We start from the raw sequence: 13,675 nt of genomic DNA, 5'->3' as shown, positions 1-13,675 counted from the left end.
CATCATACACCTACTTAACCATTCTATCCACTTATGTGGTAACTTTGAGGGATCTATGGACTAGTATCCCAGAATCCCCTGTTCCTCCACACTGCTAAGAATCCTGGCATTAACCTTGTACACCATCTTCAAGTCTGATCTTCTAAAATGCATCAATTCACATATTTCTGGATTGAACTCGATCTGCCATTTCTCTGTCCAGCCCTGCGCCCTATCTAGAGCAATATACACAAAACAATGGACAAATTCAGCAAATTAAGCGGCATCTATGGAGGGGAGTAAAGAATTAATGTTTCAGGCTAAGACCCTTCATCTCTTGTGTTTCTGTATCCTGGCTGTATCTTTTTTATAATCCATGACAAACTAACCACAAGACCACCGACCTCAGTGCCATCTACCAACTTACTAACCCAGATGAAACTTTGTGTCATCTGTAAATCTGCAAATCTGCCAGGGTCATCTATTGTGTTCAGTCACTTCTACATTGGCGAGAACCGTCATAAATTGGGGGACTGTTTCGTTGAGCATCCCAGCTCCATCTGCCAAAAGCAGAACTCCCCAGTGGCCAAATATTTTAATTCTGATTCCTATTCCCAGACCAAAATGGTAGTCCATGGCCTCCTCTTGTGCCAAGATAAGGCCACCCTCAGGGAGGAGGAGCAACACCTTACATCTCACATCCACTGCCACTAACCTCTTAGTTCCCACATTTCTACCCCCTACCCAAGATGCACAAACCTGCTTGTCCAAGTAGACCATTGTTTCAGCTTGTTCCTGCCCCTGCCCACTGAACTAATATCTGCATACTTCAACTCTCTTCCCACCCCCCCCCCCCCAATTCAGTTTCTTCCTACCTATGTCCTTTACGCTTCACACCCTCTGGATCTTTTCAATGATTTCAAGTCCTTGGTCCCCATCATTTTTTTTCCCACTATGGATGTCCAGTCCCAATCCGCCTCAAAACTCTCTGTTTCTTTCTACACAGCAGACCCAACCAGTTCCCCTCCATCACCACTCACCTCCATCTAATAGAACTTGTTCTCACCCTTAATAATTTCTCCTTTGGCTCTTCCCATTTCTTTCAAACAAAATGTGGAGCCATGGGCACTTGTATGGGTCCCAGCTGTGCCTGCCTGTATGTCGGCTACATGGAACAGTCTATGTTCCAAGCCTATACCGATATCACTCCCCAGCTTTTCTTACACTACATCCATGACTGCATTGCTGCTGCTTCCTGCACCCATGCTGAGCTCGTCAACATCATCAACTTTGCCTCCAACTTCCACTCTGCCCTCGAATTTCTAACACCTCCCTCCCCTTTTTTGATCTCTCTGTCTCTATCTCTGGAGACAGTTTATATACTGATATCTATTACAAACCCACGGGCACTCACAGCTACTTGGGCTACACGTCTTCCCACCTTGTTACTTGTAAAAATGTCATCCTCTTCTCTTAATTCTTTCAGAGTCTGCTCTTCCTCCACCAACAACACTGCCCTCAACCACATCTCTTCCATTTCATGCACATCTGCTCTTACCCCATCCAACTGCTACCCTACCAGGGATAGGTTTCTTCCTGTCCTCATGTGCCACCCCACCAGCCCCTGTGTCATTATTCTCTGGAGCTGCTGCCATCTCCAATGGGATCCCACCACCAAGCACATCTTCTCTTCCCCCCAACTTCCCGCTTTCTGCAGGGATCACACCCAATGTGATTCCCTTGTCCATTCATCCCTCCCCATCGATCTCCCTCCTGCAAAGCGGAATAAGTGCTGAACCTGCCCATACACCTCCTCCCTCACTACCATTCAGGGCCCCAAACAGTCCTTCCAGCTGAGGTGACACTTCACCTGTGAGTCTGTTGGGGTCATATACTGTGTCTGGTGTTCCCAGTGTGGCCTCCTGTATATGGGTGAGACTGCTTCGCCAAGCACCCTGCTCAGTCTGCCAGAAGAAGCGGGATCTCTGGATGGTCACCAATTTTATTTCCACTTCCCATTCCCATATGTCAATCCATGGCCTCCTCTACTATCGTGATGAGACCACACTCAGGTCAGAGTAACAGCACCTTATATTGTCTGGCAGCTTCCAACCTGATGGTATGAACATTGATTTCTCAAACTTCCTGTTATGCCCCCACTTCACCATTCCCCATCCCCTTTTCCTTCTCTCACCTCATCTCTTTGCCTACCCATCGCCTCCCTCTGGTGCCCCCCCTCCCCTCTTCTGCCTTCCATGGCCTGTCAGATTCCTCCTTCTCCAGCCCTGTATCTCTTTCACCAATCAACTTCCCAGTTCTTTACTTCTTTCCTCCCCCACCTGGTTTCACTTATCATTTGGTGTTTCTCTCCTCCTTTTAAACCCACTCATCTTTTTTGCTCCAATCCTGCCAAAGGGTCTCAACCTTAAATGTCGACTGTCCTCTTTCCCATAGATGCTGCCTGGCCTGCTGAGTTCCTCCAGCATTTTGTGTGTGTTACCTTATATTCCAGCTGGCCTGATGATATGAATATCACTAGAACACTACAGTACTTACAGCACAGTACAAGCCCTTCAGCCCTCGATGTTGTGCCGACCCATATAATCCTTAAAAAAAAGTACAAAACCCACACTACCCTGTAACCCTCTATTCTACTTTCATCCATGTGCCTGTCCAAGAGGCTCTTAAATACCCCTAATGCTTTAGCCTCCACCACCATCTCTGACAAGTCATTCCAGGCACTCACAGCCCTCTGTGTAAAAAAAACTTACCCCTGATGTCTCCCCTAAACTTCCCTCCCTTAATTTTGTACATATGCCCTCTGGTGTTTGCTATTGGTGCCCTGGGAAACAAGGGACTGACTATCCACCCTATCTATGCCTCTCATAATCTTGTAGACCTCTATCAAGTTCCCTCTCATTCTTCTACGCTCCAAAGAGAAAAGTCCCAGCTCTGCTAACCTTGCCTCATAAGACTTGTTTTCCAATTCAGGCAACATCCTGGTAAATCTCCTCTGCACCCTCTCCATAGCATCCACATCCTTCCTCTAATGAGGTGACCAGAACTGAACACAATACTCTAAGGGCGGTCTCACCAGAGATTTGTAGAGCTGCAACATGACCCCTCTACTCTTGAACTCAATCCCCCTATTAAAGCCTAGCATCCCATAGGCCTTCTTAACTATCCTAACAACCTGTGCAGCGACCGTGAGGAATATATGGATTTGAACCCCAAGGTCCCTTTGTTCATCCACACTCTTAAGTAACCAACCATTAACCCTGTACTCAGCCTTCTGGTTTGTCCTTCCAAAATGCATCACCTCACACTTGTCCAGATTGAACTCCATCTGCCACTTTTCTGCCCAACTTTGCACCCTGTCTATATCCTCTTGTAACCTTTGACAACCTACAGCTCCATCCACAACTCCTCCAATCTTCGTGTCAACCGCAAACTTACTCACCCATCCTTCCGCCTCTTCATCCAGGTCATTTATAAAAATCACAAAGAGCAGGGGTCCCAGGACAGATCCTTGCAACACTCCACTAGTCACTGACCCCCAGGCAGAATACTTCCCTTCCACTACTACACTCTGCTTTCTCCTGTAAGCCAATTTTTTATCCAAACAGCCAAGGTTCCACTGATCCCATGCCTCATGACTTTCTGGATGAGTCTCTTGTGGGGTCCTTGTCAAATATCGGTTTCTCCTTCTGGTCAAAAAATTGTTCCCTCCCTCGCCCCTCTTCTTCTACTCCCCACAGACCTTTTACCTCTTCTCACCTACCTACCACTTCCTTTCCCTCCCTCCTATTGTGCACTCACCTTTCCTATCAGATTCCTTCTTCTCCAGCCCTGTACCTTTCCCACACTCCTGGCTGTACCTATCACCTTCTAGCTAGCCTCCTTCCTCTACTTTTCCAAGCTGCCTGACTTGCTGAGTTCCTCCAGCATTTTCTGTGTGTAGCTTTGGATTTCCAGCATCAGCAGACTTTCTCTTGTTTATTACAAACCCACCCATTTTTTCCCCACACATGATTCTACATCTGCAGATGCCGGAAATCCAGAGGAACACACATAAAATGCTTGAGGAATTGTGCAGGTCAGGCACAAAGCAAATGTTTTGGGCTGAAACCTTTCATCAGGAACCTTTCATTCTCTTCACTGCTCTCCACAGACACTACCTGACCTGCTGAGTTCTTCCAACAGTGCGTGACCTTCACATCCAAATGATTTATAAACTTCACAGACACTACCTGACCTGCTGAGTTCTTCCAACAGTGTGTGTGTGTGTGTGTGTGTGTGTGTGTGTGTGTGTGTGACCTTCTCGTCCAAATGATTTATAAACTTCACAGACACTACCTGACCTGCTGAGTTCTTCCAACAGTGTGTGTGTGTGTGTATGTGTGTGTGTGAGACCTTCTCATCCAAACGATTTTTAAAAATCACAGATACCTGAACGACCTGACCTACAGAGTTGTGACTCCAGTCTCATGCTTAGAAGTCACCTGTGGTATAAAACAAACTCTACTTCACTGCACAAGTAAACCACCTCCCTCCACCCCAATATGTCACTCATTGTAATCCTCCAACTCATCACTTCCTTCAGACCTCAAAAAGGTGGCATCTATCATTAAGCCCCCATCACCCAGGATATGCCCTCATCTCACTGCTACCATCAAGGAAGAGGCACAGGAACCTGAAGACACACACTCAACGTTTCAGGAACAGCTTCTATCTGTCCGCCATTAGATTTCTGAACGGGCAATGAACCCATGAACACTACCTCACTTTTTTTTTGCCCTATTTACTTTATTTATATAAATAAATAAATAAATTTATTTATTGTTGTAATTTTTAGTTTTTAAATTATGTATCGCAATGCACTGCTGCCACAAAACAACACATTTCACAACATATGCCGGCGATATTACACCTGATTCTGCTTCTGTGCAAGAAATACCATTAATAAACAATCCTTGTACAGCCTTAAGCTTCCAATGCCTGGCAGAATTAATTTCCCTCTCAGGCAGCAACACCTTCAAACATACTTACTTTTCTATATCACTCTCTTCCAAACGAGGCATGGAACAGTTTTCATTGCTTGGCTTGCCAGTTTCAAAGTCAAAGTAGTTTACTGTATCAGTCTCCACATCATAGAAAAAGACCCTGGAACCCGGGCAGCCATTTGCCTATGGGGAACATCAGCAAAACTTATTGGTATTTCAGAAGGGCAGATTCTGGCAAAAGCTCCAAGAAAAACATTACCAAAGTTCATCAGGTGACCCGGAATGCAGCTAACTGTGACAAGATTACTCTGATTATTCAAAATCAGCTTTATTGTCACACATACATCAAAACAGAGTGAAATGCGTTGTTTGCATCAAATCAAATCAACAAGGGTTGTGCCGAGCAGCCTGCAAGTGACGCCACGCTTCCGGTGCTAACATGGTATGCCCACAACCCACTGACCCTGACCCACGTGTCCGAGCACCCAGAGGAAACCCATGTGGTCATCGGAGAATGTACAAACTCCTTACAGACAGCAGCAGGAACTGAACCTCAGAATCTTCCACGGATTCGGCAGGCTATGTGGATAGGATGGGGAGGTGGATGATTTGAGGAGGGTGCATTCCATTCACTGTTTAAGTCGGGCTTATAATTGCATCCAATGTGTGGACTACAGGTTCCCAAAGCCATCCATAATGTTCCTTCCCCACTTTTAGCAGAACCAAGGAATTGCGGGAGTCAGTGGGAATTTTGCACTTTTACAAAAAGTCTCTGAGAATCATTTGCTGTCTGCTGATAAAATTTTCTCATGAGACAAGTTGAAATACACATTCTATTTCAGGAATCTGGTTCAATGCATGTGAACTGTGTCATCTGCCCAACAGAACCATGTGACTTAGCTCAATGCTCACGATGTTTCCTTATTCCTTGAATGTGAAGGATTTAGCAGAGACAGCATAGGTGGTACTCAGTAAAATAGCCAGCGTAACCAAAGATCCCACTCACCCCAAACTTGTTTGTCAGTTTAATTCTCCATCTCATTCCTATTCTCATCTCTCCGCCTGTGACAACAAAGCCCAAAGCAAGCCCAAGGAACAATACATGAACTTCTGTCTTGGTACATTGCAATATCTGAGACTTTGGGACTTCCCCACTCCCACCGGTGATACTTACAGAGGGCACTGCCTGATGAAGGCAACCATCAAAGATCCCCACTATTCATGCCATGCCATCGGGCAGAAGGTACAGAAGCCTGAAGTCCCACACACCAGGTTCTAGAAAGACAATTTCCCTTCAACCATTTGGTTCTTAAACCAATCAGAAAACCCCCAATCTCTACATTTTAATAAAACTATGACCACATTTATCAGGAAAGGAGTTTATTTTTTGTTCTAATGTTGTTTTCTTTTTAAAAATGGTGTATAATTCATGCTTAATTTATGCTTTCTGTGTGAATGGTGCCTGTGGCTGTGATGTTGCTGTAACTTTTTCCAATGCACCTGTGTACATGTACTTGGGCATCTGACAATAAAGTCCACTCCGACTTTAATATCAGACTCAACAATTCAACAAGACTAGCCTTTCTTGTTTGTATCACAACTACAACGTTACCTCTGTTTTACCTCTTATCGTGATGCTAACTCAGTGTTTCTAGTATGTTTTTAATTTCATTCTTCCATCTGAATCTCACAGTTACAGAATCAGGTTTATTATCATCAGCATGTGACATGAAATTTGTTAATTTAACAGCATCAGTTCAATGCAGTACATGATCTAGCAGAGAGAGAAAAAATATTAAATAAAACAAAACATAATAAACAAGTAAATCAATTACATGTATTGAATAGATTTTTTTAATGTGCAAAAAAACAGAAATACTCTATATTAAAAAAGTGAGGTAGTGTCCAAAGCTTCAATGTCCATTTAGAAATTGGATGGCAGAGAGGAAGAAGCTGTTCCTGAATTGCTGAGTGTGGGCCTTCAGGCTTCTGTATCTCCTACCTGATTACAACACATTTTTTTTAAAACACAAGAGATTCTACAGATGCTGGAAATCCAGAGCAACACACACACACACACACACACACACACACACACACACACACACACACACACACACACACACACAAAGTACTGGAAGAACTCAGCAGGTCGGGCAGCATCAATGGAGAGGAATAAACAGTCAATGATTGAGGCTATGACCCTTCACCAGGTCTGGAGAGGAGGTGGGAAGAAGGCAGAATAAGAAGATGGGGGAGGGAAAAGAGGGCAATATAGGTGATAGGTAAAGCCAGGTGGGTGGGTGAGAGAGCATGACGTAGTAAAAAGCTGGGAGGTTATAGGTGGAAAAAATAAAGGGATGGAGAAAAATGAATCTGATAGGAGAGGAGAGTGGACCATGGGAGAAAGTGAAGGAGGAAGTGTTCCAGCGGTAAGTGCTAGGTAGGTGAAGAGGTAAGAGGGGGCCAGATTGGGGAATTGAAGAAGAGGGAAGGGGGAAAGGGGAAAAATTACCATAAGTTGGAGAAATTGATATTCATGCCATCAGGTTGGAAGTTACCCAGATGGAATATGAGGTGTTGCTTCTCCAACATGAGAATGGCATCATTGAGGCAGCAGAGGAGGCCATGGATTGACATGTCAGAATGGGAATGGGGATTGGAATTAAAATGGTTGGGCACAGGGAAATTCCACTTTTTGCAGTTGGAGCAAAGGTACTTGACAAAGCAGTCCCTTTATCTACATTAGGTCTCACCAATGTAGGGAAGGCCACATCCGGAACATTGAATACAGCAAATGACCCAACAGATTTGCAGGGGAAATGCTGCCTCTCCTGGAAGGACTATTTGGGGCCCAGAATGAAAGTAGCCTCCAACATGATGGCATGACCAATACGTTCTCCAATTTCTGGTAAATGTTCCCTCTTCTTCATTTCTGCACTCTGGTCTCTCTTGCTTCTTCTCTTTTCCTCACCTGCCAATCACTTTGCCCAGGACCTCTCCAGCTTCCTTTTTTGCCATGATCCTCTCTCCTCACTACATCTGGGTAATGGCTTCTTCACTTTAAAATTACATCACACTTGCAATAACTCTCTTCATCACTTTGATGATCATGGCCACCTTTATTGCTATTAAAGAAAGCAAGCTTTTCAATACATCACAAAGCAATGCAGCACAGATATAGAGCTTTCGGTCCAATAAATACATGCTGACAATGGTGTCCAACCAGCTAGTCCCAATTTCCTGTGTTCGGCCCATATCACTCTAAGCCCCACTCCACCATGTATCTATCCAAGTGCTTCTTAAATGATACTATTGTACCCACCTGAACCACTTCCTCTGGCAGCTTATTCCATATACTCTTCACCTTCTGTGTGCTCAACTTGTCTCTTGGATACCTTTTAAGTCTTTCCCCTTTCACCCTAAGTCAATGCCCCCGGTTTTAAAACCATAAGACATAGGAGCAGAATTAGGCCATTCAGCCTATCAAGTGTAACACTCACCCAACACCCAACTCACCCAACCTAGATATACGTCTAGGGGAAAAGGAGATCCAGCCACTCACCAACCCCACCTCCCGTACACACAGGTGCTGTGGGAAGCAAGTTTATGCCGCATGCACACACACAGTATCAAACTCACACCAGATACCGTTATGAAATACACTTTAAAGATTTTACTAAAACTAAAAGAGTACTATGCAATACAGTATATATGAAAGAAAAGAACAAGTAAAAGGTGCCAACTGATCAAAGTTCAGTCAGTTTACTGCACATCGTTGGAGCTCAACCATCAAACCATTCGACCCTTGGTCACTTTGCTCCGACCTCCACGTCCTTGCACCTGGGACCATCCCAGTGGTCAACCGAGCAGTGCAGCACATGTCCACCTTCCTCGGCGTCTCCTTCCCGACTCCCCTGAAAAGACCACGAAAACCCCCAAGCTCCCAGCCTCACAAAACAAAATAACATTCCCCATTGGTTAACAAATGAATACAATCCCCATATCAGCAAGTCTAAAGCTAAACAACTGCGAGAGAAACACTTATCAGACAAAGAAGCATTCCTACTCTTAACAAACCAAAGAAACCATTTTGAGTAACATACACTGGACATTGTACACAAGTCTGCTCCGTCATTCCATCATGGCTGATCCCAGATCACACTCAACCCCATCACCTGCCTTCTTACCATATTGCTTAATCAATCAGGAAACATCAAGCACAAGCTGCTCTAAAAAGCCATCTCGTAGGCACTTGACAAATTCCCTTTCTTGCGATCTGACACCAACCTGATTTTTCCAATCCCCTTGCATATTGAAGTTCCCCATTACAATTGTGTCATTACCCTTATTACACACTTTTTACAGCTCCCTTTGCAATCTCAACCCCACATTTTGGCTACTATTTGGAGGCCTATATAGGATTCCCATAATGGTTTTCTTAAATCTTGCAACTTAACTCCACCCACAAAGGTTCAACATTCTCTGACCCTATGTCACCTCTTTCAAAAGATGTAATTCCATCTCTTACCAACAGAGCCACACCACCACCTATGCCTTTCGATACAAAGTATATCCTTTAATCTCAAGCTCCCAACTATGGACTTCTTTCAGCCACAACTGAGTAATGCCCACAATGTCATACCAACCAATCTCTAATTGTGCCACAAGTTCATCCACCTTATTCCGAATGCTACGCGCATTTAAATACAGTATGTTCAGTCCTGTATTCTTTGTCCTTTTGAATTTTGCCTCTGTGGTACAATTTAATTCTTTGCTCTGCCTGCATTTGTACCCAATCATTGGCTTGTCCTTCCTTACATTCATGTTAGACCCATCATCAACTTGTAAACTTCCTGGCCCATCCTCAGCTGTATCATCCTGGTTCCCATCCCCCTACCATAATAGCTTAAACCACTCCCAACAGCTCCAGCAAATCTCCCGCTAGGATATTGGTCCCCCTTGGATTCAAGTGCAACCAGTCCCTTTGGTACATGTCCCACCTGCCCCAAAAGAGGTCCTAATTATTCAGAAATCTGAATCCCTGCCCCCGGTCCAATCCTTCAGCCATGCATCTATCTGCCACCTCATTCTATTCCTATCCTCACTGTTGTGGGGCACAGGCAGTAATCCCAAGATTACTACGCTTGACGTCCTCCTTCTCAGCTTCCTTCCCAACTCCCTGTAATTTTTTTTCAGGACTTCCTCCCTTTTTCTTCCCATGTTGTTGGTACCAATATGTACTGGCTGCTCATCCTCCGTTTTCAGGATATTGTGGACGTGTTCAGAAACATCTCGGATCCTGTTACCTGGGAGACAAACTACCATCACTGTTTCCTTTTTTATGTCCACAGAATCGCCTCATCTGTTCCTCTGACTAAAGAGAATCACCTATCTGTTTCTCTTCAGTTCCCTACCCTTCTGAGCCACAGGGCCAGACTCAGTGCCAGAGGCGTGGCCACTGTTGCTTCCCCTGGTAGGTTCCCCCACCCCCCCAATAGTACTCAAAATGGAGTAACTGTTGAGGGGCACAGCCACGCAGGTGTTCACTACTATCTGAGGTTATCTCCCCACTAGACTGGATAAATCCATAACCCAAGCTTTTTCTCTTCGTTTTGACCCTCCATCCACACTAAAACAGCGTTTTCCTCCCCTGAAAACGGAGCTTTTCTAAAACGCCCTCCAGAGTGTGTAACTTTGAAGGAGCAGTGTGGTCAGGGTAACCGGAGAAGTCTAAAATCACTGTCATGATGTGATGGAACAGATGCTGACGGCAGCGCGCCATTTCATTGTTTTCTTGAACGCAACCAAACAATTTCAGAACAGATGGCAACGAGACTGAAGCCAGAAGAGTTAGAAATGTACTCACCAAATACTTTGATCCATAACTTATTGAATAAATAAGTATACTCACTTTGCCCTGTTTTCTGTCCTTGCTCGTATGAAGGTGGTCTATTTATGCAAGTACTTCTCTGACAATAGATATGTAACATCCTAATGTAACATTATATGGAAATACAAGATAATACTGATGCAGGCATTTTTAATACATTTAACAAGGGGCTTTATTAATGCAACAGAGTAAGACAGTTTTTCAATGTTTGTCATCAGCTGGGTCATACTATCCGTGAACTCCCTGTCAGTTGCCTCCATACGCTCCGGTATTTGTTTTTTTCAGTTTTAAGTCCTCCTGCGTGAGAGCCAAGTGCTGTCTGTCATTTAAGTTTTTCTAGTCTGGAACTGAACAAACACGCACCGTCTTTCACAGCGAGATTCGACACTGAACATGTTGCTTGTTTTTCGTAGATGTGTCCTGCGCATGCGCAGGAGGAGATTCGCCAAAATATCTGTTTTAATGTGGACAAAAGTATTTTCAAAAACGCTTAGTGTGGACACTTATCGTTTTTATGCGAAACCGGTGTTTTCAAAATTATCCGGTCTAGTGTGGATGTAGCCTGAGTTCCCCTTCCTTCTCCTGACAGTCACCCATTCATCCATCTCCTATAGCCCTGGGATGACCTCCTCCCTGTACCTCCTGTCTATCACTGCTTCCCCTGCCGAAGGTCATGGAGCTGCAGCTCCAATTCCCTAACACGGTCTCTAAAGGAGCTGGAGCTGCATCCCTCAACGCACATAGTTCAGATGTGGCCATCAGGGAGGCTGGGAGTCTCCTGGAAATCCCACGTCTGACACCCAGAAGAGAACACTGGGTCTGCAGACCAGGGGTCACCAACCTTTTCTGCACTGCAGACTGGTCTAATATTGACAATATTCTTAATATTCTTGCGGACCGGCCAGTTTGGGGGGGGGGTGCGTGTGGGTGTTAATATCGAATGGAATATAGAATATAGGTGATAAGTCAATTATGTCACTTATAAATGGCTAATACACTCAATTTCATTTCTAAAATGGTTTATCTAACGAATTTAATATTAAACACACAGCGCAAAAGTCAATTACAACTCACTTATGTCAACAGCATCATAACATTTTAAGTAACGTTTGGATATTAAACACACAGCGCATATTTTCCTTGTATGAACATATAAAATCATTGTAACACACCAGCGAGAGGACAAGGTAAGGGCCGGAGGTCCCTGTACCAGGGCCACGGTGGTCGCAGTCCGGAGAGAGCAACCGACCGACTGAGGAGTGCAACAGGGCGCGTGCCTGCCCCCCTTATAGGTAGGTAGGATCTACTAGCTGACAAAAGTCTGTCTCGCGGGATGACTTTCAGTGGATCGCAGCGAGGTAGCTGCTCTGCTACTTACGAAACCCTGAGCCCGAATTAGGTCGTCTACAAATATTTTAGCACCGGATTCCCCACGAACATTCGGTGTGCTAAACAGGGTTAGAGGCAGCGCCCATCTGTCCGCACTCCAGTTCAGTAGTATCAGCACTTCTCGTCAGCCCGTGTGAGGTGGCCAGTTACCTGGCGGAACCAGTGATCCCTGGCGCGAGGTTATCTCTGCGTTTAGGCAACTGATGACCTCGTGTGTGTTCAAGTTCAACAGTCGGTGTGACAAGGAATGAGGAAAGGTGCAACTGAATCATATTGTTTCATAGCAACAAATCAATAGACAATAGACAATAGGTGCAGAAGTAGACCATTCGGCCCCTCGAGTCTCCACCGCCATTCTGCGATCATGGCTGATCATTCACTATCAATACCCAGTCCCTGCCTTGTCCCCATATCCCTTGATTCCCCTATCCATCAGATATCTATCCAGCTCCTTCTTGAAAGCATCCAGAGAATTGGCCTCCACCGTCTTCCGAGGCAGTGCATTCCACACCTCCACAACTCTCTGGGAGAAGAAGCTCTTCCTCAACTCTGTTTTAAATAACTGACCTCTTATTCTCAATCCATGCCCTCTGGTACTGGACTCTCCCAACATCTGGAACATATTTCCTGCCTCAATCCTATCAAATCCTTTAATTATCTTAAACGTTTCAATCAGATCCCCTCTCAATCTCCTCAGTTCCAGTGTGTACAAGCCCAATCTCTCCAACCTCTCTACGTAAGACAGCCCTGCCATCCCAGGAATCAACCTAGTGAATCTACGCTGCACTTCCTCAATTGCCAGAATGTCCTTCCTTAAATCTGGAGACCAAAACTGTACACAATATTCCAGGTGTGGTCTCACCAGGGCCCTGTACAAATGCAAAAGAACATCCTTGCTCTTGTATTCAATTCCCCTTGTAACAAAGGCCAACATTCCATTTGCCCTCTTCACTGCCTGTTGCACTTGCTCATTCATCTTCATTGACTGGTGAACTAGGACTCCTAGGTCTCTTTGCATTTCTCCCTTACCTAACTCGACACCGTTCAGACAATACTCTGCCCTCTTGTTCCTGCTTCCAAAGTGGATAACTTCACATTTATTCACATTGAATGACATCTGCCAAGTACCTGCCCACTCACTCAGCCTATCCAAGTCTCCCTGTATTCTCCTAACGTCCTCTTTGCATGTCACACTGCCACCCAGTTTAGTATTGTCAGCAAACTTGCTGATATAGTTTTCAATGCCCTCATCTTAATCTTTGACATAGATCGTAAAGAGCTGTGGTCCCAATACAGAGCCCTGTGGTACCCCACTAGTCACCTCCAGCCAGTCTGAGAAACACCCATTCACTGCTACCCTTTGCTTTCTATCTGCCAACCAGTTCTCTATCCATGTTGAAACCCTGCCCCC

The 13,675-nt window shown here is 44.9% G+C and overlaps 1 protein-coding gene across 1 annotated transcript in view; it reads right to left on the bottom strand.

Moving 5' to 3' along the window:
- The window catches only part of ift140 (intraflagellar transport 140 homolog (Chlamydomonas)), a 218,852-nt gene that overhangs the window by 135,395 nt on the left and 69,782 nt on the right, over nucleotides 1-13,675 (bottom strand). Inside the window, exon 15 of the mRNA XM_059978862.1 lies at nucleotides 5,029-5,165. Within this exon, the coding sequence (XP_059834845.1) occupies nucleotides 5,029-5,165 (137 nt within the window). The remainder of the gene's footprint in view (nucleotides 1-5,028; nucleotides 5,166-13,675) is intronic.

The sequence above is a fragment of the Hypanus sabinus genome, chromosome 9 (assembly GCF_030144855.1).
Source record: "Hypanus sabinus isolate sHypSab1 chromosome 9, sHypSab1.hap1, whole genome shotgun sequence".
NCBI lineage: Eukaryota > Metazoa > Chordata > Chondrichthyes > Myliobatiformes > Dasyatidae > Hypanus > Hypanus sabinus.
This window is presented reverse-complemented; position numbering and strand designations above follow the sequence as displayed.